Genomic DNA, 23,376 nt, shown 5'->3' with positions numbered 1-23,376 from the left:
TAACTCCCAATTTAAATTGGGGATTTCACAGTGACCAAGGCTATGACGATGCAGTTACAGATACATGTCATGGTAGTGACAAGGATATAGAGGAAGGCTGCCAAGGATTGAATGGCGACTCATCCAATAAACATGAATTACGCAAGTCGACAAGACAAAGGAAGGTCCCTTCCAAATTTTCTGATTATGAATTACTCTTTGTTGAAGAGGCAGATCCGGAATTATTAATTTCTGAGCAAGTTGAACCAGCAAATTACAAAGAAGCATGTTTGAGCAACGTCAAGGATAAATGGATGGCTGCTATGAATGAAGAAATGAGTTCTTTGGAAGCCAATCAAACTTGGGATTTGGTCTCTTTACCACCAAATCGAAAACCTCTTAAGAACAAGTGGGTATACAGATTGAAAGATGAAGGCGGAGGTTGTAAACGCTACAAGGCAAGATTAGTGGTAAAGGGGTATGCTCAGCAACAAGGGATTGACTTCAATGAAATCTTCTCCCCGGTTGTTAAAATGACAACCATTCGAACTGTTTTGGGACTAGCAGCTGTATGGGGTCTTGAATTGGAGCAGCTTGATGTGAAGACTGCATTTTTACATGGTGATGTAGATGAAGAGTTGTACATGGAGCAGCCTCAAGGCTTCATCAAAAAGGGGCAAGAACATCTCTATTGTAGACTGAAGTGTAGCTTGTATGGGCTCAAGTAAGCCCCGCGACAATGGTATTTGAAGTTTGATCGTTTCATGGTTGCTCACAATTTCATCAGATGTGAATTAGACCCATGTGTTTACTATAAGAAACTACCTAATGGGCAGTTTGTCATTCTTTTACTATATGTTGATGATATGTTATTAGCTGGTACAAGTCCTAGGATTGTTATTGAATTGAAGATTCAATTGGCAAGCAAGTTTGCTATGAAGGACTTAGGGGCAGCAAAAAAGATTCTTGGCATGACAATCACTCAAGATAGGAAGAAGAAGGAGATCACTTTGTCACAAAAGGAATACATTGACAAAGTAGTTCAGAGATTTAGTATGGCTGATGCTAATGTTGTTTCTACTCCACTTGCTCCACATTTTCATTTATCTTTTGATTTGTGCCCACATACACAAGAAGACAAGGATTTCATGGAAGGAGTTCCTTACAAATCAGCAGTTGGTAGCATTATGTATGCTATGGTTTCTACACGTCCCGACGTTGCTCATGCAGTGGGAGTTGTGAGTAGATTCATGAACAGTCCCGGGAAGATTCATTGGGAGGCTGTTAAGTGGATATTGAGGTATCTAAAAGGGACTTCTAATTTTGCTTTATGCTTTAATGGCAATAATGTTTTGCTACAAGGTTTCATTGATTCCGACCTTGCCGGAGACTTAGACAAAAGGAGATCTACTACTGGTTATACCTTCATGTTTGCTGGGGCTGCCATTAGTTGGGCCTCAAGGCTGCAACATTCAATTGCTCTTTCTTCTGCTGAAGCTGAGTACTTGGCACTTTCAGAAGGTGCTCAGGAGATGATTTGGTTGCAGCGACTACTTGGTGATATGAAATATCAACAAAATGACTACATTCTATTTTGTGATAGTCGCAGTGCCATTTTTATGGCTCACAATCATACATCTCAGCGATGTTCAAAACACATAGACATTCATGCTCATCTTGTGTGTCACATGGTTGAAGAGGGCAAATTGAAGGTTGTTAAAATTGACACAAAGGTCAATCCGGCAGATATTTTCACTAAGGTTGTAACCAAAGAGAAGTTCGAGTGTGCAAGAACTTCTCTTGGTCTTGTTAAGCTGAAATAAATCAGCAAGTAGAGCAGGGGAATGTTTGATCAGTTGAGGTATCCGTTGTACTTCAAGTGGGAGATTGTTGTGTATTGAAGCCCAACGGTCACCTGCTGGCTTTCCATTTCATATGACTCTTCAACTGATCCTTTGTAGTCTATTAAATAGCTGCTGCTATCTCATTGTACAGATGGTATTGTTTAGTCATTATAATACATTTCCTCTGCTCAGTATGGATGTAGGCTATTTTGCCGAACCACGATAAAATTGGAGTTTTATCGTCTGTGTTCTGTTTTGGTTACTATTATTTGTTTTCTTTCATTGTTATTCTGAATTCTTAAATTTCACAATACACACCATACAATATATAGAAGACTAAAGAGAGATACATACGTAAAATATTATTTATTGAGTGACCACAATCTGAATGAATCTGCAGATGGGATATTAGGCAGGTTGTAGAAGATAATGCGAGTTTGCTGATATGACAGAGAGCAGGCTGATGCAGTGACAGAGAATCCAAGGAAAATCTGCTTTGAGTGCTTCATTTAATGTTGCAGAATAACTGCAGATCTGGACGATCATACGGAGGATGTGAGACATGACAAGTTATTGGGGGTAGTTGAGATTATATTCTAACAGAAGTAACAAGGTGAAATATCCCCATAATATATAATGGAAAAATAATAAAATATCGTTACAATATTTCTGTCATCTGAACACATGCAGCTTGCTTCTTGAAAATTATTTTAAGCAATTTCAGATTTGTCGTTGTAGCTCAAAACTTCAAATATAAATATATAGAAATAAATATAATAGTTGCACTATTTATTATGTAACAGACTAGGAAGAACAAAAGTTTTGATACAAATTGATGTCTGCGTTTATAGGCACTAGACATTAATATATATTTGGATTTGGAAGGTTGAGACAAAGGACTCCAAGCTGCGGTACCAGATAAATCCATAAAAAAAAGGCTAAAAAATATAGAAATATTGGAGGCCATGATTGGAACCCGAGAACAAAACAATTCAAAATTAGAGACATAGTCATTCTCTATGATAGCAATTTCAAGAAACAAGGCAATCTTAAAGTTCGATGGATGGACCCTTACCAAATCAATGAATACTAGAGAGAAAAATCCTACAATCCCATGTTAACAAAGCTAGAATCAAACAATATCATCGGGATAATGGACATAAGAGTTGACTTGAGGGCATGTCAAGGTTTTGTCGAGGGGATGACGATGACCCAAAAAAATGGGATCTAAACATCAGTCCGAAGAGATAAGGATGTAATCTGATAATAGAGTTTCGGAATATGCAACTTAGGAAATGGATTAGCCTTTAGGGATATCATCTAAGGGTTGTTTCCTAATAGGAGATATAAGTATAGATAAGATATCTAGTCACGAAGTAATATAATAGAAAGAAAATGTAAGAAGAAGAGAAGTATAGTGCCTAAATTATAGAAAGTATTTAAAGGAGATATTAAGAATGGATTTTTTCTATTGAAATATTAATAGAAGAGATTTTATTATCAAGCTTATGTATTATGTTTTCTTTCTGTTTGAGTGCCTAGATTAGATCTAGAATAGAAAAATTTACTACCTCAATAGGATTGACTAAAGGATTATTAGACTACAAGTAGCAATATTAATCCTTTGGGAATAGAAATATGGTTTGTCTCCTTTAGATTTCTTACTAACACCACACTAGCAAGCTTAAGGAGATGGAAATTAAGAAGTATGAAAATCGATTATGAGAAAAAAATATATTTTTAACTTCTTTGTTTGCTTTATCTTTACATATAGATTACCCAATTCATTTTGAAAAAGTGGGTAAAGAAGAAAAATGGGAACATGTAATGGATGAAGAAATAGATGCTATAGAAAATAATAAAATTTGGAAGTTAGTGAATCTTCCACAAGGAAAACATGAGATCAATACATGAGTGAAGTGGGTTTACAAGACAAAATTGAATGCACATAGTGATGTAAAAAAGTGTAAATACCGACTTGTAGGCAAAGGTTATTCACAACAACTTGAGGTAGACTACAATGAGATATTTACATTATTATCCCATTTAGACACCTCAAGGATAATATTAACTATATTAACTCAAAAAAATTGGAAATATATCAGTGGATGTGAAATAAATATTTATGAATGGTTTATGAAAATATATCAATGGATGTGAAATCAACATTTCTAAACAGTTTTTATTCAGAAAAATATTGAATTGATGCACTCTCTTAGCTGAGTGCTTTGCCCTATTTTTTGGTTTAGCGTTTTTGGCTTTTTGGCTTTCGGTCTGTGTGGGGTTTGTCCCCTGTTTTGCTTAATTTTTCGGTCTGGTTGGCTGTTGGTCTTGGTCTGTAATACTCTGGGTTTCAAGTCCCTGTAAAACCTGTTTATCTTTATCAAAAACATTTCTAAATGGTTTCTTTAAAGAAGAGGTCCATGTTAAGAAGCCCCAAGGGTATGAAGTTTTACACCGTGACAAAAAAAATTACAAACTCAAGAAAATTGTCTATGGACTCAAAAAAAAACCAATAGCTTAGTACAACATAATTGATAGTTAGCTTTTACAAAATGGTTTTAATAGATGTAGTAGTTAGCCTAAATTGTACACCAAGATGAATGAGCAAGGTGAGATGATAAATTTTTTCTTATATGTTGATGATTTGATATTCACTAGTGAAAAATCAATTGACATGTTCAAATAAGCTATGAAAATAGAATTTGAGATGACTAATTTGGGTTTTTGAGGTACTTTCCTAGCATTAAAGTAAATTAAAAAAAAAAAGGTATATTCATTTCATAATCTAAGCATGAAAATGACATTTTGAAGATGTTTAACATGATGAATTGCAAAGAAGCCCCAAAACCAATTGTGTGAGGTTTGAAATTAAGTAAGCATGACAAACAATCGAACGAATATCCAACTGTTTATAAAAAAAATTGTTGACAGTCTTATGTATTTAATAACGACAAGGTTGGACATAATGTTTGTAGCTAGTCTTATTTCAAGGTTTATGGAGCCTCTAAAAGACTCTCATTGGAAAGTAAGAAAAAAAAAATTCAAATATGTTAGTGGAACAAAGAATTATATACTCAAGGTCAAGTGATTTTAAGCTGGTAGGATACACTAATAGTCATTGTGTAAGAAGTATTGATGATATGAAGAGTACTTCTAGTTACATTTTTATTTTGGATAAAGTGTAGTTTCATGGGCTTGAAAAAAAATCCATTTGTCACTCTTTCATCTATTGAATTAGAGTATGTAGCAGCCACAAGAGAATCATGTCAACCACTTTGGATGAGAACAATGTTGAAAGAATTGAGGCATGAACAATAAAAGATGACAAAGAACTATTGTGAAAACATCTTAGCCATAACACTATCAAAAAATCTATATTTACATAAAAGAAGCAAACATATTGAAAAAATATGTATTTTCTTAGAGAGATAATCAATAATGGAGAACTATTCTTAAAACATTACAGGTCTAAAGAACAATTTACAAATATTTTCACCAAACCACTAGGGAAGGAAAGCTTTGTGCATCAAAGAGAAAGCTCGGGATCAATGGATGGAAATAGCTATGAAATAATCCTAATTACTCCATTTACTCCTCGTCATAAACTCTTCTCCCTCACCCACTATCTTGTGTCATCTCCATCTCTCATACATGTGAGATTTATTTTTCATATTCATCTCTAGCTAACCGTGTCCTCTCATTCATCATAAACATGATGAATTTGAATGAATTTTTATAGCATAGTCTTTATTCTAGATTATGGCACATAGGAAGAGAATTGAAAATTTAATTATAATTAATAATGTTTATTTTTTCTTGTTTTGTTAGTCATATATGAATAGAGTAGGGCATTCTTTTCTATAAAGTATGTGAGAATATAGCATAAGTTTGTATGTTATAGAAACAATAGGATAGCTGTCAAGAACAAGCGAAAGTATGTTTTTTTTTTGTGTGTGAAAATGAAATAGTGGCAACTCTATTTTATAAACCAAACTTGTATTTTTTTAAAAAGATATATGAATATTTGTAGGATTTGAAGTAAAGTTTTCGTGTATCTTTGTTATTTCTACCCTCTTTTTAACTTATATTCTCCTCTACCTCTTACTTTCAAATCACAATATGTGTCTTCTACCTACAATTGTCAAAATCTAAAAATTCATTTTGAAAAAGTAACAAAATGGATCTATTTGAAAGAGAAAATGAAGTCAATAGGAGGAAAAACAATTTCAAAGACAAATCCTTCCATATGCCTTTACTTGACCTAAATCTCTAATCACCATAACAATATACTCATATTTAGTTTGCCATTCATCACAAACAATCATCCACACTACTGAAAGAAAAATAATTTAAAAGAGCAAATTGAGTCTTATAGGTAGAGAGATTGGTAGGTTTGTTGATTTGTTTTAATTAGAGGCCAATCTATGTCAAACAATGAATAAGATAACGATAACAAACATGTAATTTCAAATTCAATGGTAAAAAAATATAACAATGTGAAGCAAAATTACTTATTGATGTGGGGAAAATTTCTAGTTTGGAATCTCCTACTTTGCCATTTGTAATGGTTTGGGCCTATCCTTCTTTTCGTTAATTAGAACACTTAATTTTAAATTGAATAACAAAAAAATCTAACAATGTGAAGCAAAATTACTTATTGATGAAATATTTATGTGGGGAACATTTTTTGTTTGGAATCTCGTACTTTGTCATTTGTTGTCTTTTGTTCAATGTGTTTTGGATCTCCACGCCACGTATATTTTTTTATAAGTTTTACAATGCTCTACATGTTTGTTTCTCCTTCCTTTTAAAGAATTAAAAAAATTATTGCGAGAACCTATTGAAATGCTTCCAAATCAAATAAGTCAATTTAATGAAAATTCTCCACAAAATTATTTGAATTGTTGGAATTGAATATTAACCAAATATTGAGACTTGGTGTGGTGGCATGTGTCGACCATCTGTAATGTTCTTAGATATCTATACCAAACTTTATTGACCTCTTTGACTTAGGGTCATTTTAAAATTTAGTTAAATGTTTAATGTTGTATCAATTTTTTAATAAAATGTTTATAAATTCAATTATATACTTCATATCAAATTTATAAGATTTGTTATATAAATTACAATGACCTAATCATTACACCTCCTTTTGATGCAAAATAATTTTTTAATAAAACTCAAAAGTTTCAATTATATTTATCAATCTAGAAAAGTCTTTACAAAAGATGATGCTAATATTATGTTATTAAAAGATGAATTTAATATCATAATATTGTCTTTATAATAGATAACGTTTCCAATTCTATTTGTCAATTTAAAAAAGTCTTAAAAAAAGATGACACTAATATTATGTTATTAAGAAACAACTTTAATATCATAACATTGACTTTACAAAAAGCTAACGCAAAAATTATGTTATTATGAAACGACTTTAATATCGTAACGTTTATGTTTGTGAAATAAATTAACTTTGTTCAACACGGGAAACCACAAGTAAACTTCCTATGGTGGCAGTTTAGACCCGTCTCTTTGCACGTTTTTGAATTTATTTACTCTACTTCTTACATCATTGGGTGATTATTTCCTACATCTTTGGCCTCATTCACCCAGTTCACATTCATAATTTTCATCATCGATAGAATAATTTCTTATCTTAAATCTCGACTGATTTGCGGTAATTTACCATGAAAACAACAGAGATATTTTTTAACTAAATAAAATCTTTGGCGAAGTCTTGTGCTGCTGTCCAGTCAACCATGCTGCAGTCGGCTATATACTTCCGGGCGGCTTTCATTCGTTAACATCTTTTTATTTTGCTGAGACAGAAATGTTGTAGCGAACGCAAATGCATTGCGGTGTTGTGGTCCGCTTTGTTATTTGGCCCTATTTGGTGGGCTTTACTGCTGCTGCAAAATGTGTTCCTGAAAAGTGTGGTTCGATGAATGTGAGTTACCCTTTCTGGATCAACAACGAGAATTGTGGAAAGCATGGTAAAGGTTTTCATATGGAATGCAAGGAGGACAAAGATAATGGGATGATGGCTCTATCTCTTCCTGCTCATTATAATAATAAGGGGATGGTTAGTACAAGATCTTATTATAAGGTTTGGGATATCGATTATTCTGGGAACATCGTCATCAATTCGAGTTCTCTTAAAGCCAATTCGTGTCTGGCAAGTGGAGGGGAAGACGCATTCGTAGTGTTTCGGCTAGCCTTGCCTTTCACTATATCTATGTCCAATAGATTTGTGGTTGTTGGATGCAGCACATCAGGTAGTTACGATTATGATGACCTGGGAGGACAAGCGAGATGTGTAGCAGGATGTGCCTCTCAGAGTTATTCACCATACTGCCGCTATGGCAGTTGTGAAATTACTCTTCCAGATAATTATCCGTGGATAAAATTCACAGGTGGACGTTTATCTAATTTAAGCGGTAATGAGAAAGAATGTGGCTTCTCCACCATATTGGATCCATCCACCTTCAGAGTGGTGGATAATAAAACAAACCTCTTTTGGGGAGAAGGCAGGAAGGCTGATTATGGTCTCCACCTTAACTGGGGTGTCGGCCATCAGAATTGTTCGACGGCTCAAGGAACATCCAATTATTCTTGCTCCATCAACGCAGACTGCCTTGAATCCCCTTCCGGATTAGGTCACGTCTGCAGATGCCTTCCTGGGTATGAAGGAAATGGTTACTTGAACGGCACAGATTGTACAGGTATGACGTCCACACTCTTTATCATGGTTTGTCCAAGTTTAAAGCTTATTTCAGTCTGTTTAGGGAACTTTCTTTTTAATTCAAACATTTTGGGCATCATGGATCTTCATTTATTAAGTTTTGTCTTGTATATTCTTAAGTCTCCTCTCCTCATGCTTTGATGATATGCAGACATTAACGAATGCAATAAAAGTAGCTTGACATGCGTGGAACTCATGCTATGTTACCAGAAACGAGAAACATGAAACGTGACAGCAACAGCAACGCAACGAAAAACGGAATTTAGAAAGGTTGCGCATAAGAAACGATATTATATATATAATTCTTTTATAAAATCAAAATATAAAAAGAAATAAAAATTAAAAAATTCAAGATACAAACAAATGCTAAGTAGATATTAAATACTTTATAGAAATAAACTCATAAATCTGTAAAATACCCTAGGGGGAGGACCTCATCTGTCTGTCCAATGCTCTGCATAATCTACCAAAGAAGGGTTGCTGTAAAAATATACAGTGTTTGTTTGCTTAGTTTAGTTGAAAATCAACACATCATCCGCTACTTAAAAATATATTAAATCTATATGCATGACAAACTGCTGGTTAACTCGTGTAAGTGGTGAGTTAATAGCCTAAAAGGACGCAGCAGACAGTGGCAAGCACAAAAAACTGGCAGATATTTTTGCTACATACTCCTTCACAGCCGACTGGAACGGTCAGATGGCTTAGAAACGGCCGTTTCAGACGGGAAACCCGTTTCTGCCGTCGAAACGCGAAACGGGGCTTTCCCGTCGCGTTTCTGTTAACTATGCGTGGAAGCATCCAAGGGAGGTGTTTGCCATAATTTGGCAGGATCTTACATTTGTTCATGTGCAAAGGGTTACGCTGGAGACGGCTTCACAAACGGGTCAAGGTGCGAGTCAGAAAGCTCATATAAAACGGCCATGATAGCAGCTATAGGTGACTTCGCGCCACATCTAATGTATCTTTTCTGCAGTTTTACAGAAAAAAATTGTGAGTGCATAGTTAATAGGAATTAATAGCAATTCTGTTTGTTATATCTGCAGGCTCTGTTTATGCATTCGTTGGGGCTTCTCTAGCAGCATGTGCAATAGCTTGGTTGCTGAGAAGGCGTTACCTAAAACATGCTAGGGATGAGTACTTCCGATTCAACGGAGGCTTTTTGCTAGAAAGAATCCTAGCAGAAAAGGGAAAACAAACGGAGGGGAAATTTTTCAAGATTTTCTCTGAAAATGAGCTGAAGAGGGCCTCCCGAGATTATTCAGATGACATGAAGCTTGGCAGCGGTGGTTCAAGAACAGTATACAAAGGCATCCTTTCGAATGGTACAACTGTGGCTATTAAAAAGTTCAAAGAAATTCCCATTGGAGTAGAAGGCGAGGAATCAGTGAACCAGTTTATCAACGAAATCGTGATTCTGTCTGGTCTTAATCACAAAAACGTTGTCTGCTTGGTCGGATGCTGCCTGCAAACACAATCTCCTGTTCTAGTATACGAATTCGTTGGTGGGGGAACAATTTCTCAACAGCTGAGTTGCGGTAATTTGTCTTGGCAGAGTCGCTTGCAGATTGCAATGGGTAGTGCAGAAGCCTTGACATAACTGCATTCAGAATTGGACCGCCCCATTATTCATAGAGACGTGAAATCAACTAATATTCTTCTCGACAATACCGTCACCCCAAAAGTTGTAGATTTTGGGATATCTCGGCTACTGTGTGGGAATGATACGCACCTCACCACCAATGTCATGGGCATCTGCGGTTACATGGATCCTGAATACTTTGACACGGGCTCGCTTACTGAAAAAAGCGATGCATACAGCTTTGGCGTATTCCTGGCAGAGCTTCTCACTGGTAGAGAACCCCTATCTCCAGGATGATCTACACAAGAAATCGTCTTATCTAAGTTTTTTCTTTCCAAATGCAAGGACAACTGCTTGACTGATATTTTGGATCCAAACGTGAAGAACGAAGAGAACCAAGATCAAGTAACTGTTGTGGCAAGTCTAGCTAGAGAATGTCTTTGTCCGGAAGGAAGTGGAAGACCGTCCATGAGAGAGGTGAAGATGAGGCTTGAGGAGATTGGAGGTTCCACAACACTCACCACATCAATTTCATGTTTAAACGTCCCAGTCGACCAAATTTCAGTTGCCTGCACTCAAAGTGGGTCGATAAATTCTTTGTTTCAGCTCACAGAGATGTCCAGGATTCATGGACGCTGATCTAAATTTAGTTTTACATCAATATTGAAAGATATATTTGTACTCAGTTTGCGTAAAAGTACAAACATAGTTGTGTCTCCACAAGTTTTTTATTAAAAAGTATTTTCTAAAAATAAATGAATGTTACATATGTATAAGTTTTTGGTTTAAACTCTGTAGTTTTCCTTGTTTGAAGTTTTAGATCACATTTTGTTGTTCATAATAACAGTTATTATTATTTTATTCAATTTATTAAATATAAGTATTTTTAAATATTAAGATTTTAATTTTTTTGTCTATTGTTTAAATTTAAAAGTTTGATAAGTCAGAGAAAATTTAAATCATTAACTAACTTTAAAAATTGTGAAAAATTCAAGGTCATTGAGCTTATCAATTTGTATAGAATGATCTCCTAATTCTTTTATAGAAGAGAAGAATCTTATAGTTGCCATGTCATAATTGAGTTCTTCAATATGATTTCTTTGACTAGACTATGAATAGTTTTGTAAGGATCTTAATTGTAGGTAAGCTTAATAACATTCTTCATTGATTTTATTATTGCATTATTATCTTTATATGACTCTCTGATACTTGATTTGAACAAGGTTTCCTAATTTTTAATTTGTGCATAGAATCCCAACTTAATTCAAATTGTGTCTTTATATATGACAAATCCCAAATTTATCATAGTATAACTCAAATGAAGCAATTAGTTACCAAAATATTATAGTGAAATAGATCCTATAAACTAGAATCTTGAATGTATTTTCCACATGCATGTATACCCATTGTGAATATTCTGTGTATTTGTTGAAACTAGATGTGATTCAAAATTCATGATTTAGATAGTTCCTAATCCATGCACATTTGCATGTGCAATCTCCTTAGCCCAAAAAAAAACACCAACTTGTAAGGTTTCAATGTTACTTTCCTTCTATAAGGTTGATTTAATGTCTATATTATCATAGAGTATCCAAAAAGTATTTGCTGGGTACCAAACATAGAACAAACTAATTGATGAAAATATAAGAAATCCATTCATAGTCTTTAAGATGATTCCTTGAGTGGTCTCAACCAATATTCAATTTCTTACTATTGGTTGAATTGAAAGAATATCCTATTTCTTTTTCCAAACATTTTCATTCCTTAAAAATATGTGCCTCAATCATAATGGTGTACAATCACACCATGTCTAGAGTACTAGTGGAATAAGATGTGTTGTCTCTCTTTAATAAACTATGGAGGTTTGTACCATTAGACTAGAATCATCTTTGGGTTGGTTTCTTTAAAAAAAATCTTAAAGATGTTCCCAAGAGTAATTGGATCTAAAAATTTTAAGGGGGAGAATCGAGAGGTGCATATAAATGAGGGAATCAAAGTGGGAAGTAGAGGTAGTTTCAAAGCTTGACAAGGAATTGGAGCCAAGGTTAGTGTCACGAATGATAAAAATCTTAGGTTGATTAGAGGTAGAAGTAGAGGCCCAAAGGGAAGGATTAAGAGTAGGATTGGGGGCCAAAGTGGTTGACAATGATGCCATACCTGGGTGGGTAATTTGGGGCTTACAATCTACACCAAGATGAAAGGGTTGACACCATTTTTATTGTGCTGTTGTTACTTTATTCATTTCTCATAAGTAATACATTGTTTTTTCTACTTTAAGGGACACTTGACTATATTTTTTGTATCAAAATATCACAAACTATTATTAATTATCTTTCCTAGACGTTAGAGATCCTATTGTTGAAGAATCAAAATGGGGCTTCAATAGATATGTATCTTTGTTTATAATTTCTTAAGAGTAATTTACCCACCCTTGGATTAACGCATTAAATGATATTTAAATTCTCAAATTTTTATCCTCTTTATTATATTTAAAACTAAAATATTTTTACATAAATTAATTATTCTTTTTTCGTTTATAACATCAACATAATATCCAAAAAAAAATTGTTGAATATTCAACTCATATTAATTTATTTAAATGAAAACAAATAAAAAGAAATACAATTTGTTTTTTGTTTAAAAAATTAAAATACAAATCCATTGAAAAAATCTAAGGAAAAATACAATTCAAATTGTAAAATCAGTAAGAATGGAACTTGTCAAACATCTAACAAACCATTTGAACATGTCAAACAAAACATCCGATAATCATACTTTTCTTCGAAGCAACTGCAGTTAAATGATAGCCATCAGCAAAAATACACCTTAAACTTGAGATACTTAGAGTTTGACGATATATCTTTGACTGCCTACTTTAAAATCAATTATTCTCTTTTTAATATAAACAAATAAATAAGCCCATTATTCATAAAAACAAAAATTTCCAAAATTAATCTACAGATGTTAATGATACTGGACTTTGCTGCAAGATTCTAATATTTCATTAAACCCTATCAACAACAGAAAATTTCAAAGGTCATTTCACTGTTATACGTACACGACTTATTCAATGCAAAACGACCTCTCGGCCATCAATTGTATACCAAACTCAGGCAAACTCTTCTCTTTCTGGACTGAAACGAAAGTGGCTGTATACTTAGACGTTGGTGGAAGTACAACATTGACTTGGAATATAACGAATGAGTAGACGTGTAAAAGTGGAATGAGAAATTTTCTGCCCTTGACAGGGTTTTATGAAATATTGGTGATATTTTACCTTTAAGAAAAGCCAAGTACCAACTCCAATGTATGCGTAGATTAATCTTTGGATGGATTGGTGTCTGTTAGTTAAAGTTTCTTTTCTTTTCTTTGTCTGGAACAAATATTTTCTTGATATTATGTTGAAATATTATTAAAAAGAATGCAGAGAACAAAATGAAGAACATAAATCTCTTACAACTGAAATATAATTTAATAAATTTTTTTTAACTGTTTGAAAATTATTTTTCTATTAATTGATAGACAAAATTATGGAATTGTAGACAAGATAAATGACAATTCAGTTTTCATTTGAATTATTCAATAATGGGATTTTCAGTCTTGATGTAAGATAATTAATAATAGCTTTCATATATTTCATAGAGAAAATTTGTTTGAGTGTTCTTTTAAGTGAAAAACATTTTGTGTTATAATATGAAAGATGACTAAAGGAATTATGAGGATTGAATAATGTGACAATAGCAAAAAGACAAGAATTTAGACAAGGTTGTGTATGGGCATACACACATACAAAATAAAGTGTAAAAAATATTCTATTAAAAAAAATCTTTATATTTCTTGATAACTTTGATTATTTTGTGCCATTTAAAAGTAGGAAACAATTGTTCCACTAGGTATTCAACTATGCATCAAGGTGGAAGGGTAGAAGTAATTTTCTACAAACTAATTTATGAAGAAAATGGTGCTCTACTCGTCATATTCCATGTCATGTCCTTAAAAATGATACATTCACAAAAGTTACATTTTTAAAGCTAGAAGGAAAAAGTAACTAGAGATTGAATCACTGAGATAGCTCGTTTATTAGAAATTTAATGATCAATTTGAACCTAGAACTACTTGATTCAATTTTTTAGTTAAGGGAGGAAATATCCCTTGTGTCTTGAAATTTTTTAATTCACATTTTGATCAAGGCCTTTCCACAATGTTTGTTGTAAACTAAATTAGAGTGATCATCAATTTGTATTCTAGACCATTGCACTAAATAGATGAAATAGGAAAGTTTCCCCTAACAAAATAATCATAGAAGTTCAAAAATGAAAAATCACTTGCTAGGTTTCCAAAATGCGCTTGTACTAAGTTGAACCATGTAAATAGAAAATTTTTGTCCTACCAAGCAATATTTAAGAAATCATGTTTGAGTTTTAATAGTTTGAATATAATATCATATTTTAACATTGTAGGGAGCATAGCCTTAAAGTGCTTTTACAATTAATTTGTGAATAAGACACATTCCTTGTCTGGTGGCATTAATGAAACCTAAACTACCTTCATTCTTGGGTTGAATACAATAGAACCAAGATGATATAGACAATGCCTCTTTTATTGCCCTATTTTTCCCATAAGAGGTTCTCAATTAACTAAGCTTATTGTAACAAGATTCAGAAGACAACCACCAAGTTGATACATAAACATAACAATAAAATTGAGTATTTTATTAACTATTTGTATGCATTGATTAGTTAAAAGGAATCCTCTCATCCATTATATGATTTTCTTTTTTATTTTATTCTAGTACCACATTAGCATATCAACAACAGAAACACTAAGAGAAAATTAAATGCCTAAGTGCCTAAAGATAACTTAATACATAGATTGATGGCACTTGTAATGATATGATTTAAAAATGCAAATTAAAAATAAACAAGCATGCATGTTTCTATTCAAGCAAAAAATAAAACTTTTGAGATATTTGCCACTGACCACTCTATTTGTATATGTAGGGGTTTCACTAGGTTGGGACATTGTAGATAATACTGATCCAACTCATTAACTTATACCTCTATTCTTCATAAGTAGATTTATGGATAAGATTGTGTGCGATTTTTTTTATCAACATTTTGGATCACACTTTGTTATCCATCATCAGGATGAATGAGAGCATAACAAGAAAAAAATTGTGATACCTCTATTTTATTAGTAGTGGCTAAGCGTGATTCTAGTGTAGTTTGTGTCATTTCACATCGTTGTCTTCCTTCATCCTCATTACTATCCTCAAACTCCTTTTGCACCTCTTGTTTCAAATTGTCTCTTTGTAGGCCCAAGTCCAAAAAGAGCTCATCAATGAGCAGCCAAAGGTGAACTAAGGCCGATTGAGAGGGGTACCCCTTTGCGTATGGATACTTCTCCTAGATTTCCTAATGATTTCTTCCACTTTCTCAATTGTTTGGACATGTTCATTTAGAACCTCATCACAAGATGATTGTTGTTGGATATCCTTGAGTTCAAATTTCCCAATAGGGTTGATACTACCAGTATCTACCTCATCTCTAGTTACTGGGATCTTGAGTGTACCTGTGTAGATACGTCATTTTTTTATGTATTTAGGTGACAAAGGTCTGAATATTGTCCATTGTAGATGTTTTAGATGATGATGTTGTGGAGATAGATGCCCCATTATTTTTGTAGTGAGGAGTGGAAATGATGGCTTTCTTTAGCTTCTATGTCTTCTCCTCTTCACATAGTTCCTTTTAGGCCTTCGTGCTAGCCTCAGTGATCTCTATATGAACCTTCTATATCTCGTTTGATTTGTCCAACATTAATCTATCTAGTTATTGCTTCCTTTGATTTTCAGAGCTTTGTTTCTCCTTAAGCTTTTGAATTTGTGGAAGTGTGAGATTTGGGGATATCTTGAACTAATAGAAATACTCTTGATATTTTCTTCTTGTTGATCCCTTATCGCTACTGCTAGAGGACCTATGAGGTTTTGGACAAATTCATCTATTTTATATTTAGGGGTATCCATGTAGTAGAATGGATTTCTCTTTGTGGTTCTCTTATTAAGGAGCAACATATTTTATTATTTTTCTTGGATTTTGTTGAAGGTCTATGGGATGAACATGGTTTAATATAGTTTGTCCTCATCAAGGACGAGGGCTTGTTAGGCTAGTGAGGTGGGTTTGGGAACTTATCCTTTCATGAATCTTTCCTTTTTTAATTCACTTTCTATGTCTAGTGATGGTGATAGTCAAACCAATTGTTGCTTTTTCCTAGGGCTCCTCTTTAAGCTCATCTAAAGTAGAGCTTCATATGCCTCTTTTTTAGGTTGATTCATCTTTACTACTGGGGTTGACAACATCCCCTTTAATGGTTGGCTTCCTCATGTGTTTGGCAAGTGTGGTTTTTCTACTAGGGTATGTAATAATTTAGATCTCCTTTATTAAGTGGTTCCGGTTTGTTTCTCTACTTCTTACTCATTCTTTTATTTCTCCTTCTTCTCAACTATAGAATTTGTTTTCTCTTTGGGTAAATGCACAAAGTTGGGTCCCAATCCCGTGGAAGTCTGCGGGTTGAGAAAAGTGCCTGCTAGAAATGGGTGCCCAATTTTTACAAATTGGGCACCCATTTAGCTTCGGGTGCCCGAGCCATTAAGAAATGGGCACCCGTTTAACAGCGGGTGCCTGAAGCTAAACAGGCACCCGTTTCTTTCAAATCGGGCGCCCAATTTGAAAAAAAAGAGCACCCATTTTTGAAATATATTTATTTATTTTTTTTAACCATTTTCCATCATTTTCACTATTTGAAAAATGGGCAGACGTTTCAAAGGAGCACGGGTACCTACGTTTTTCACCCCAACTGACCCCCTAGACCATTTTTACCTCCTTCCAGGTATTTATTTTTATTTTTTATATTCTGTTTTATTTATTTTTATTATTTTTCATAAAAAATGTTAATTTATTGTTATTTTTTAATTTTAAGGTTTTAAGTTTAAAAATCGTCTTTTATTTTATTTTATTTCATGTTTAAAATAGTTTTTAGTTTTTAAATATTGCAAAAAACATGAATAGTAAAAATCACAGGAAAAAACCAAAAAACATGAATAATATTTAAACTGTAGGAAAAAAACAAAAAACAAAAACCTAAATGAACAATAAACATTAGATGCAAAAAAAAGACAATAAACCTTGAACAGAAAAACGAACACTAAACCCTAAATAGAAAAAAATGAACGATAAACCATAGAAAATAAACGAACAACAAACCCTAAAAAATTAACAAACAATAAACCCTAGATGAAAATCAACAATAAACCCCCCTTTTCTCTCTCACACACACGTACACATTACCATCTTTGTCATTACGGTCTCTCTCTCTCAATCTCTCATTATCCCCTCTCTTTCTCACACACACACATTACCCCCCTTCTCTCTCTCTCTCACACACACACACACATTACCCCCCTCTCTTTCTTTCACATGTTATGCTCTCTCTATCATTACCTACTCTCCATCTCTCAAATTATCTATTCTCTCCAACTTGCTGTATCTCAAATTACCTACTCTCCCTCCCTCGCTCTCTTTGTTTTAATCATGCATAAAAGTTTGAATGTTTAAATTTATATTTCTAAATGTTGTATTTAATTATAGGATTCTTTTTGTAAAATTTAGATGTTTAATATATGTTTAAATTGAACTTTAAAATGATAATGAATATAAATATGTTTTTTTGTGTGTGTGAAAAATAAGGTTCTTAAATCTGATAATACTCTAACTATCACTATTAATCCTCACTACTTCCTAACTTAGCCCAATCATGAAAGAGGATATCAATATCCTCAAAATAATATTTAACATATGTAATTCTAAACTCCTCAAACAAGGATAATATATTCAAAAGATATGAATCCCAAGTGGTCATGTTTAGAAGGTGATTTGGGTTTATGGAATTGGTGATAATAATCTAAAATAATAAAAAACATTTAAGATGGATATTAGGTCTTGATAGGATGAGTACTTGAAGAATGAGACAAGCCTCTAAATTGTCAAAACATGCAAGACCTATGATATAATAAATTTCATCTTAAGTATCACCATCGAAGGGTATGTGATCTTCATCTACAAAGGGAATGAAAAAATCTACAATAGGATCCTCTAGGAATTGAGAGATATGAGGGTCTCCATGGATCTCCTAAAGTCTATTCCAAAGTGTGTGGGGGAAATCAATATCCAATGCAATACACATAGAATCATGATCTTGATACTAGATCAAATCACTCCTACATGGTCAATGATGTTACACCAAGATTATATAATTTCTAGTGTTTCTAGTTTAGTTATGACTCCATACATAAAAGGAAAATGATTACACCACCTAAAAATTATCAAGATACCATTTTACAAAAGAATCATAGTTATCCCTTTCTAATTTTACCACAAAAGGATGAATAGAGAAACCTATGATACCTCCTCAAATAAAGACTTAAAAGATCAATAAAATCAATACATATAAAACATATCAAACAAATTCATCACATTTTCAAGTGCCAAGATGTCCAAGTAAATGACTAGAATGTGAAATCACAAAAAATAAAATATAAAATATGAGGGAATACTCTAGAAAATAATTGTGTTTATCTATGAATATTTATGAACCACCTTTTCAATGCCACATGAAGCATGAAAAAAATATGCTCTCTATCAAAAGTTACGAGGCTTTAAATTTACATAGCTTGATTTTAGTTAAGAGGACAATAAATCACACTAGTGGCAGATTTAATAAAAATAAGAATCAAATATAGATCAATATTGGAATCACATTTTGTGGGTTGCGACTTTGAACAAGAAAATACCAATATAAAATTGAATATAAAAAAATAAAGTTTTGTTTTGTTTTAACTCCTCCAAGAGTAGAGAACCTACTATTTATTCAAGCTTCAACTTAGTGTAGTACTACTAGTTGCAATCACTAAATCACCCAATGATTCTAGCAAAGAACACAACAAAGTAGTACATGTATTGACAAGTTCATAGATATAACTTATGACTTTAATGAATTTAGTTAATTTAACCAAAAGAGAGTAGTTGAATCGAATCCTATCAAGTTGAAAATATAAATTGGTAGCCTAATTGACGATAATGGTTAAATATTGCAAGGGTACTAAATTGTAATTCCATGGAAGTTACCTTCATTATCTAAATCAATGGAGTCATTTATTCATTATCTATTCTCTCTCTCTCTCTCTCATGATTATTTTTATGATTTTGATGGAACTTATACTAATTCATCTTTAGATGTTAAAAAGTATTGTTTGAGTTATATGGGCATTATGATGTTTTATTTTGTAGAATATTTCTTATACTTTGATTTAAGTGGATAATATTTCTTAAATGATGCTTATTATTACCCACCTATTAATAATATTATAGATCTATGTGAGTTTCCTTTTTTTATATTTAAGTTGCTAAATTGTATTTAATTATAAGTTTTTTTGGAAGGTGAAATGTAAATTAAATAGTTTGTAATTGTAAATTTTTATTTTTGTAATTGTAATTGTAATTTTTCATGTTTGTAATTGTAATTGTTAATTTTCATGTTTGTAATTGTAATTGTAAATTTTCATGTTTGTAATTGTAATTGTAAATTTTCATGTTTGTATATATATGCAGATTATTTTCACATAATGGATGAGTTTGAGATAGATGAGCTATTAGGTCTAGCACCACCTCCATCTCCACCCCCTCCACCTCCACCTCCACCTCCAACTCCACCTCCACCTCCACCTCCACCTGATCAGTTGAGACATGTCCAACTAGTGTTTTGGATGTGGATCATGAATCTTTAACCCAACTCTTAATTTAAGAAAATCTCTAACATTAGGTGATACTCTCGTATTATCGTGCCAAAAATTTTTGATCAAAATTTTGACTTCACCACTAAGTTTCATATTAGACCTTGGTAGTCTACCACTAAAAGTCCACAATTTGTTTGCCAAATCACTTTCAAAATTAACTCTTCTTTTTACAGCTCTTGATAAATTTTTGTGATGAATATTAAGATATCCACTTATGTTACTCATCATTCTTTTATTAGAAGTTGTTTGGATTACTAAAGCTGTTGTTATTGCCCATCGTGCCGCATTTTTATCTTTAGAATGACTTTTCTTTCCAATTGTATCAAAGGTGCTAGCAACAGTCGATACAACTTGTTTTAAAGACTCATCATTCTTATTGGGTTTGACATAAAAGCCTAACTTCTTTATCACTTTTCACATTTTAGTCATTTTAATTAGTTGTACCATTAATTGACATTGAAACCCAAATTTTTTATTATAAAAAAAATGTCTAAGTAATCTATTTGCACGTGCCCTAATCTGTCTCCATGAAACCAAGCCAGGAAGTTTGTTTAGTACATCACTTTTAATTTCAAAATTTTCATTTATTTGATTATCATTCAAACATGTTTCATTTTCAATTAGTGTTTCCATGTCTATATACACATTATTGGTTTTAGTTGCAGGTGGATTTTCAATTTCATTTGGAGTTTCAAATTCGGTTTCAATTTCAGTTTCAAGTTGAGATCTAGTTTCATTTGGGGTTTCAATTTGGATTTCAATTTCAGTTTCAACTTTAGTTCTAATTTCATTTGGGGTTTGATTTTCAATTACAATTTCATTTAATAAGTAACATGCTTCTACTAAATCACCAATTTCTTCATGAGAAAAAACATAGGGCTGTGAAGACATACATGTATCCAATAATGGATTAGAAGATGCACTTGAATTAAATGGTTCTATTGTGTTTCCTTCGTCAACATTTATGGTCTCATTGATGTTGTCCTCTTTTGAAACGTTTGTGGAACTTGAAGCTCCTTGTCTCATTCTCAATCTTCTCTCTCGTTAACGCATTGCCTCCTTCTCCCTATTTGCTGCAATCTCCTTAGTTGTCAGAACCTTCCTTTGCCTCTTCTTGCATTGATTTGATCCCATGGCTACACCAAAATTAGAATTCGAATCGATCTCCTTACCAAATCGACAATAAGACAAACAAAGAGAATGATTAATCAAAACATTCTCTTTACAGATCGTACTTGTTAGGCAATGATTGAGAAATCATTCAATCATTGGGATTTGTGCTTGTGGGTGAGATTCTGATCCAACAGATCTTTTCAGAAATGAGTGCTCATTTTTATAAATGGGTTCTCATTTCGCTTTTAATGGTACAAAGCGAAACGGGTGCCCGTTTTTTGAATTTAAAAAAGGGGCGCCCGTTTGTTAAAATTAGGGGTGGGAAACAACCCTTAGCTTTTTTTTTTTTTTCGCTTCGGGATAGGCTTGGTCCCACCAAGCCTATGTTTGGACCTCCAAAAAAATGACTAAGGTAAAATGACATCAGATTTCTACCTTGGCCTAATTTTTTGAGGGCCTTTCTAATTGAATTTTTTGACGAAACGAAAACCCATTAGAGTTTTCAGCATCCTGATCTCAGAAATGTAAATTTCATAGTGATAAGATTACTTTTACTATTTTTGTATTATTTATTAATCAAAAGTGGAACCTAAACCTAAAATACCAAGGTTCACTAAAACTTTAATAACTTTTTTTTTTTAGGATTCTAGAAAAATAAATTATATGAAATCAATCTAAATACAATTTCTTGGAATATTAAAAAAAATAATTGAAAAATATGAAATTTTCATCAAATTATGGTGGTCGTACACCCGATGTTTTGAAAATATACTTTATTGTCAGTTAAAAATTTATAAAAAATATATATTCAATAAAAAAATAAGAAAAAATATTCTCATCAATATTTGGTGTCTTAGGTATCATTTCCTAGAAGGATTTGCAAAAATTCATTTATTTGCATAAAAAAAGGGTGGTCATACACATGTGTGGTATGGTCCTGAAACAGACATTTTGAAAAACTGGTTTTTAAACATGCCTACTAAAAAGGGATTTCTAGCATGTGGGTATTAAAATAAATTACATATTTTAAAAGTAGACTTTGAGCACTACATTTTCTATCACTGAAGTTTTTTGAGATTCAATCTCTAAGTGCATCAAATTTTGACATCAATCGACAGAAAATTTGAAAAACCAAGAAAACACTTCGATTGTTTCCCAAAAGTGGGACTCAACTTCTTGCAGCCACCCCTTTAGCTAGTACTCCTTAATTGTTTGATAAATGGGTTCTACTAGATCTTTCGGCAATTTTAGGAGGTCTTGTGCATATTATTTGGCCTTTGCATATGAGATTTCATATGGAAGAGGTGGGATAAAGGATATTTTAGGGCTTTAAAATATCCATAATGATTAAGTATTTGTCTACCTAGAACTTTATACTATCTATTTACTTCTAGAAAATCTTGTACTTTTCCTATATCTTCTTTTGAAAGTCTTTGAATTATTTACCAAAGTCATGGATGTAGGTGTTAGGATTAAAAGATCAATAGGAATTATCCAAAATATTCACAACAACCAGTTTGTCTTGTGTCCATTCCCTATCAGCATATTAATCATGCCACACGTACAAGTGGTAATTTGATGATGAAGAATTGGAAATGTTACAAAGCAATGGCTTTTTTTTATGGGAAAAATAGGTTTTGAGGGGACCCGAAACCCCTTACAACAAGTTTTGGAGGGACCCAAAACCCTTAGATTTTACCAATATCTAGAACCCATAGTACATTGCTACCATAGAGAATAAACCATGAAAACTAGAAATCCAAACACAGTTGAGCTGACAAAAGCCAGCCAAACACCAGCACTACCACAGGCTGAAAAAACCAGCCAAACACTTAAGATATAATCAATTCAAATCATGTTGGCCACACCAACCAGACTATAGCCTCAAACTTAAGAGAAAACGATGAGGGTTAGTAGGAACCCTCAGCCAAACAACATGGAAGTTCCCAACTCCCTTGACCTGAGACAAAGACTTCAGACAACAAAAAGAATGACTAGATCGTAATAAAAAACAACCACAATATGAACTAGGCCCTTGAAAACTATCATCTACCAACCAGACAAGATAAGGCAAGGTGAATAAAACAAGTTGACTAGAAACAAAGGGATTTTGAAAGGCTTCCCTAACCTTAAAAATAGGTTTTGAAATGGCTCCCAGAACCACATCAAAGGGTTTTAAAGTAGAACCCTCAATCACCTGGAGCTGACACACACATGTGAGTCCAATAGTGGAAGACTCCAAATGTCTTCTTTTCTTGGTACGCCT

At 33.0% G+C, this 23,376-nt stretch overlaps 1 protein-coding gene across 1 annotated transcript; it reads left to right on the top strand.

Annotated features, from left to right (window-relative positions):
- The first annotated feature begins 7,674 nt into the window (after positions 1-7,674).
- On the top strand, positions 7,675-10,789 carry LOC131032770 (wall-associated receptor kinase 2-like). Its single transcript, XM_057963823.2, has 6 exons — positions 7,675-8,548; positions 8,804-8,838; positions 9,292-9,460; positions 9,615-10,106; positions 10,179-10,396; positions 10,496-10,789. The coding sequence occupies exons 1-6, from the start codon at positions 7,675-7,677 to the stop codon at positions 10,787-10,789; spliced, it is 2,082 nt and encodes a 693-aa protein (XP_057819806.2).
- Positions 10,790-23,376: the final 12,587 nt, after the last annotated feature.

This window comes from Cryptomeria japonica, chromosome 5, assembly GCF_030272615.1.
Source record: "Cryptomeria japonica chromosome 5, Sugi_1.0, whole genome shotgun sequence".
Lineage (NCBI taxonomy): Eukaryota > Viridiplantae > Streptophyta > Pinopsida > Cupressales > Cupressaceae > Cryptomeria > Cryptomeria japonica.
The sequence above is the reverse complement of the archived record's forward strand: the minus strand, read 5'-3'. Positions and strand labels throughout refer to the sequence as shown.

Coding starts and splice junctions, on each gene's coding strand:
- LOC131032770 (XM_057963823.2), top strand. CDS start 7,675: ATGCATTGCGGTGTTGTGGTCCGCTTTGTTATTTGGCCCTATTTGGTG. Junction 8,549..8,803: donor GAACGGCACAGATTGTACAG/GTATGACGTCCA, acceptor GAAACGTGACAG/CAACAGCAACGCAACGAAAA. Junction 10,107..10,178: donor TTCTCAACAGCTGAGTTGCG/GTAATTTGTCTT, acceptor AACTGCATTCAG/AATTGGACCGCCCCATTATT.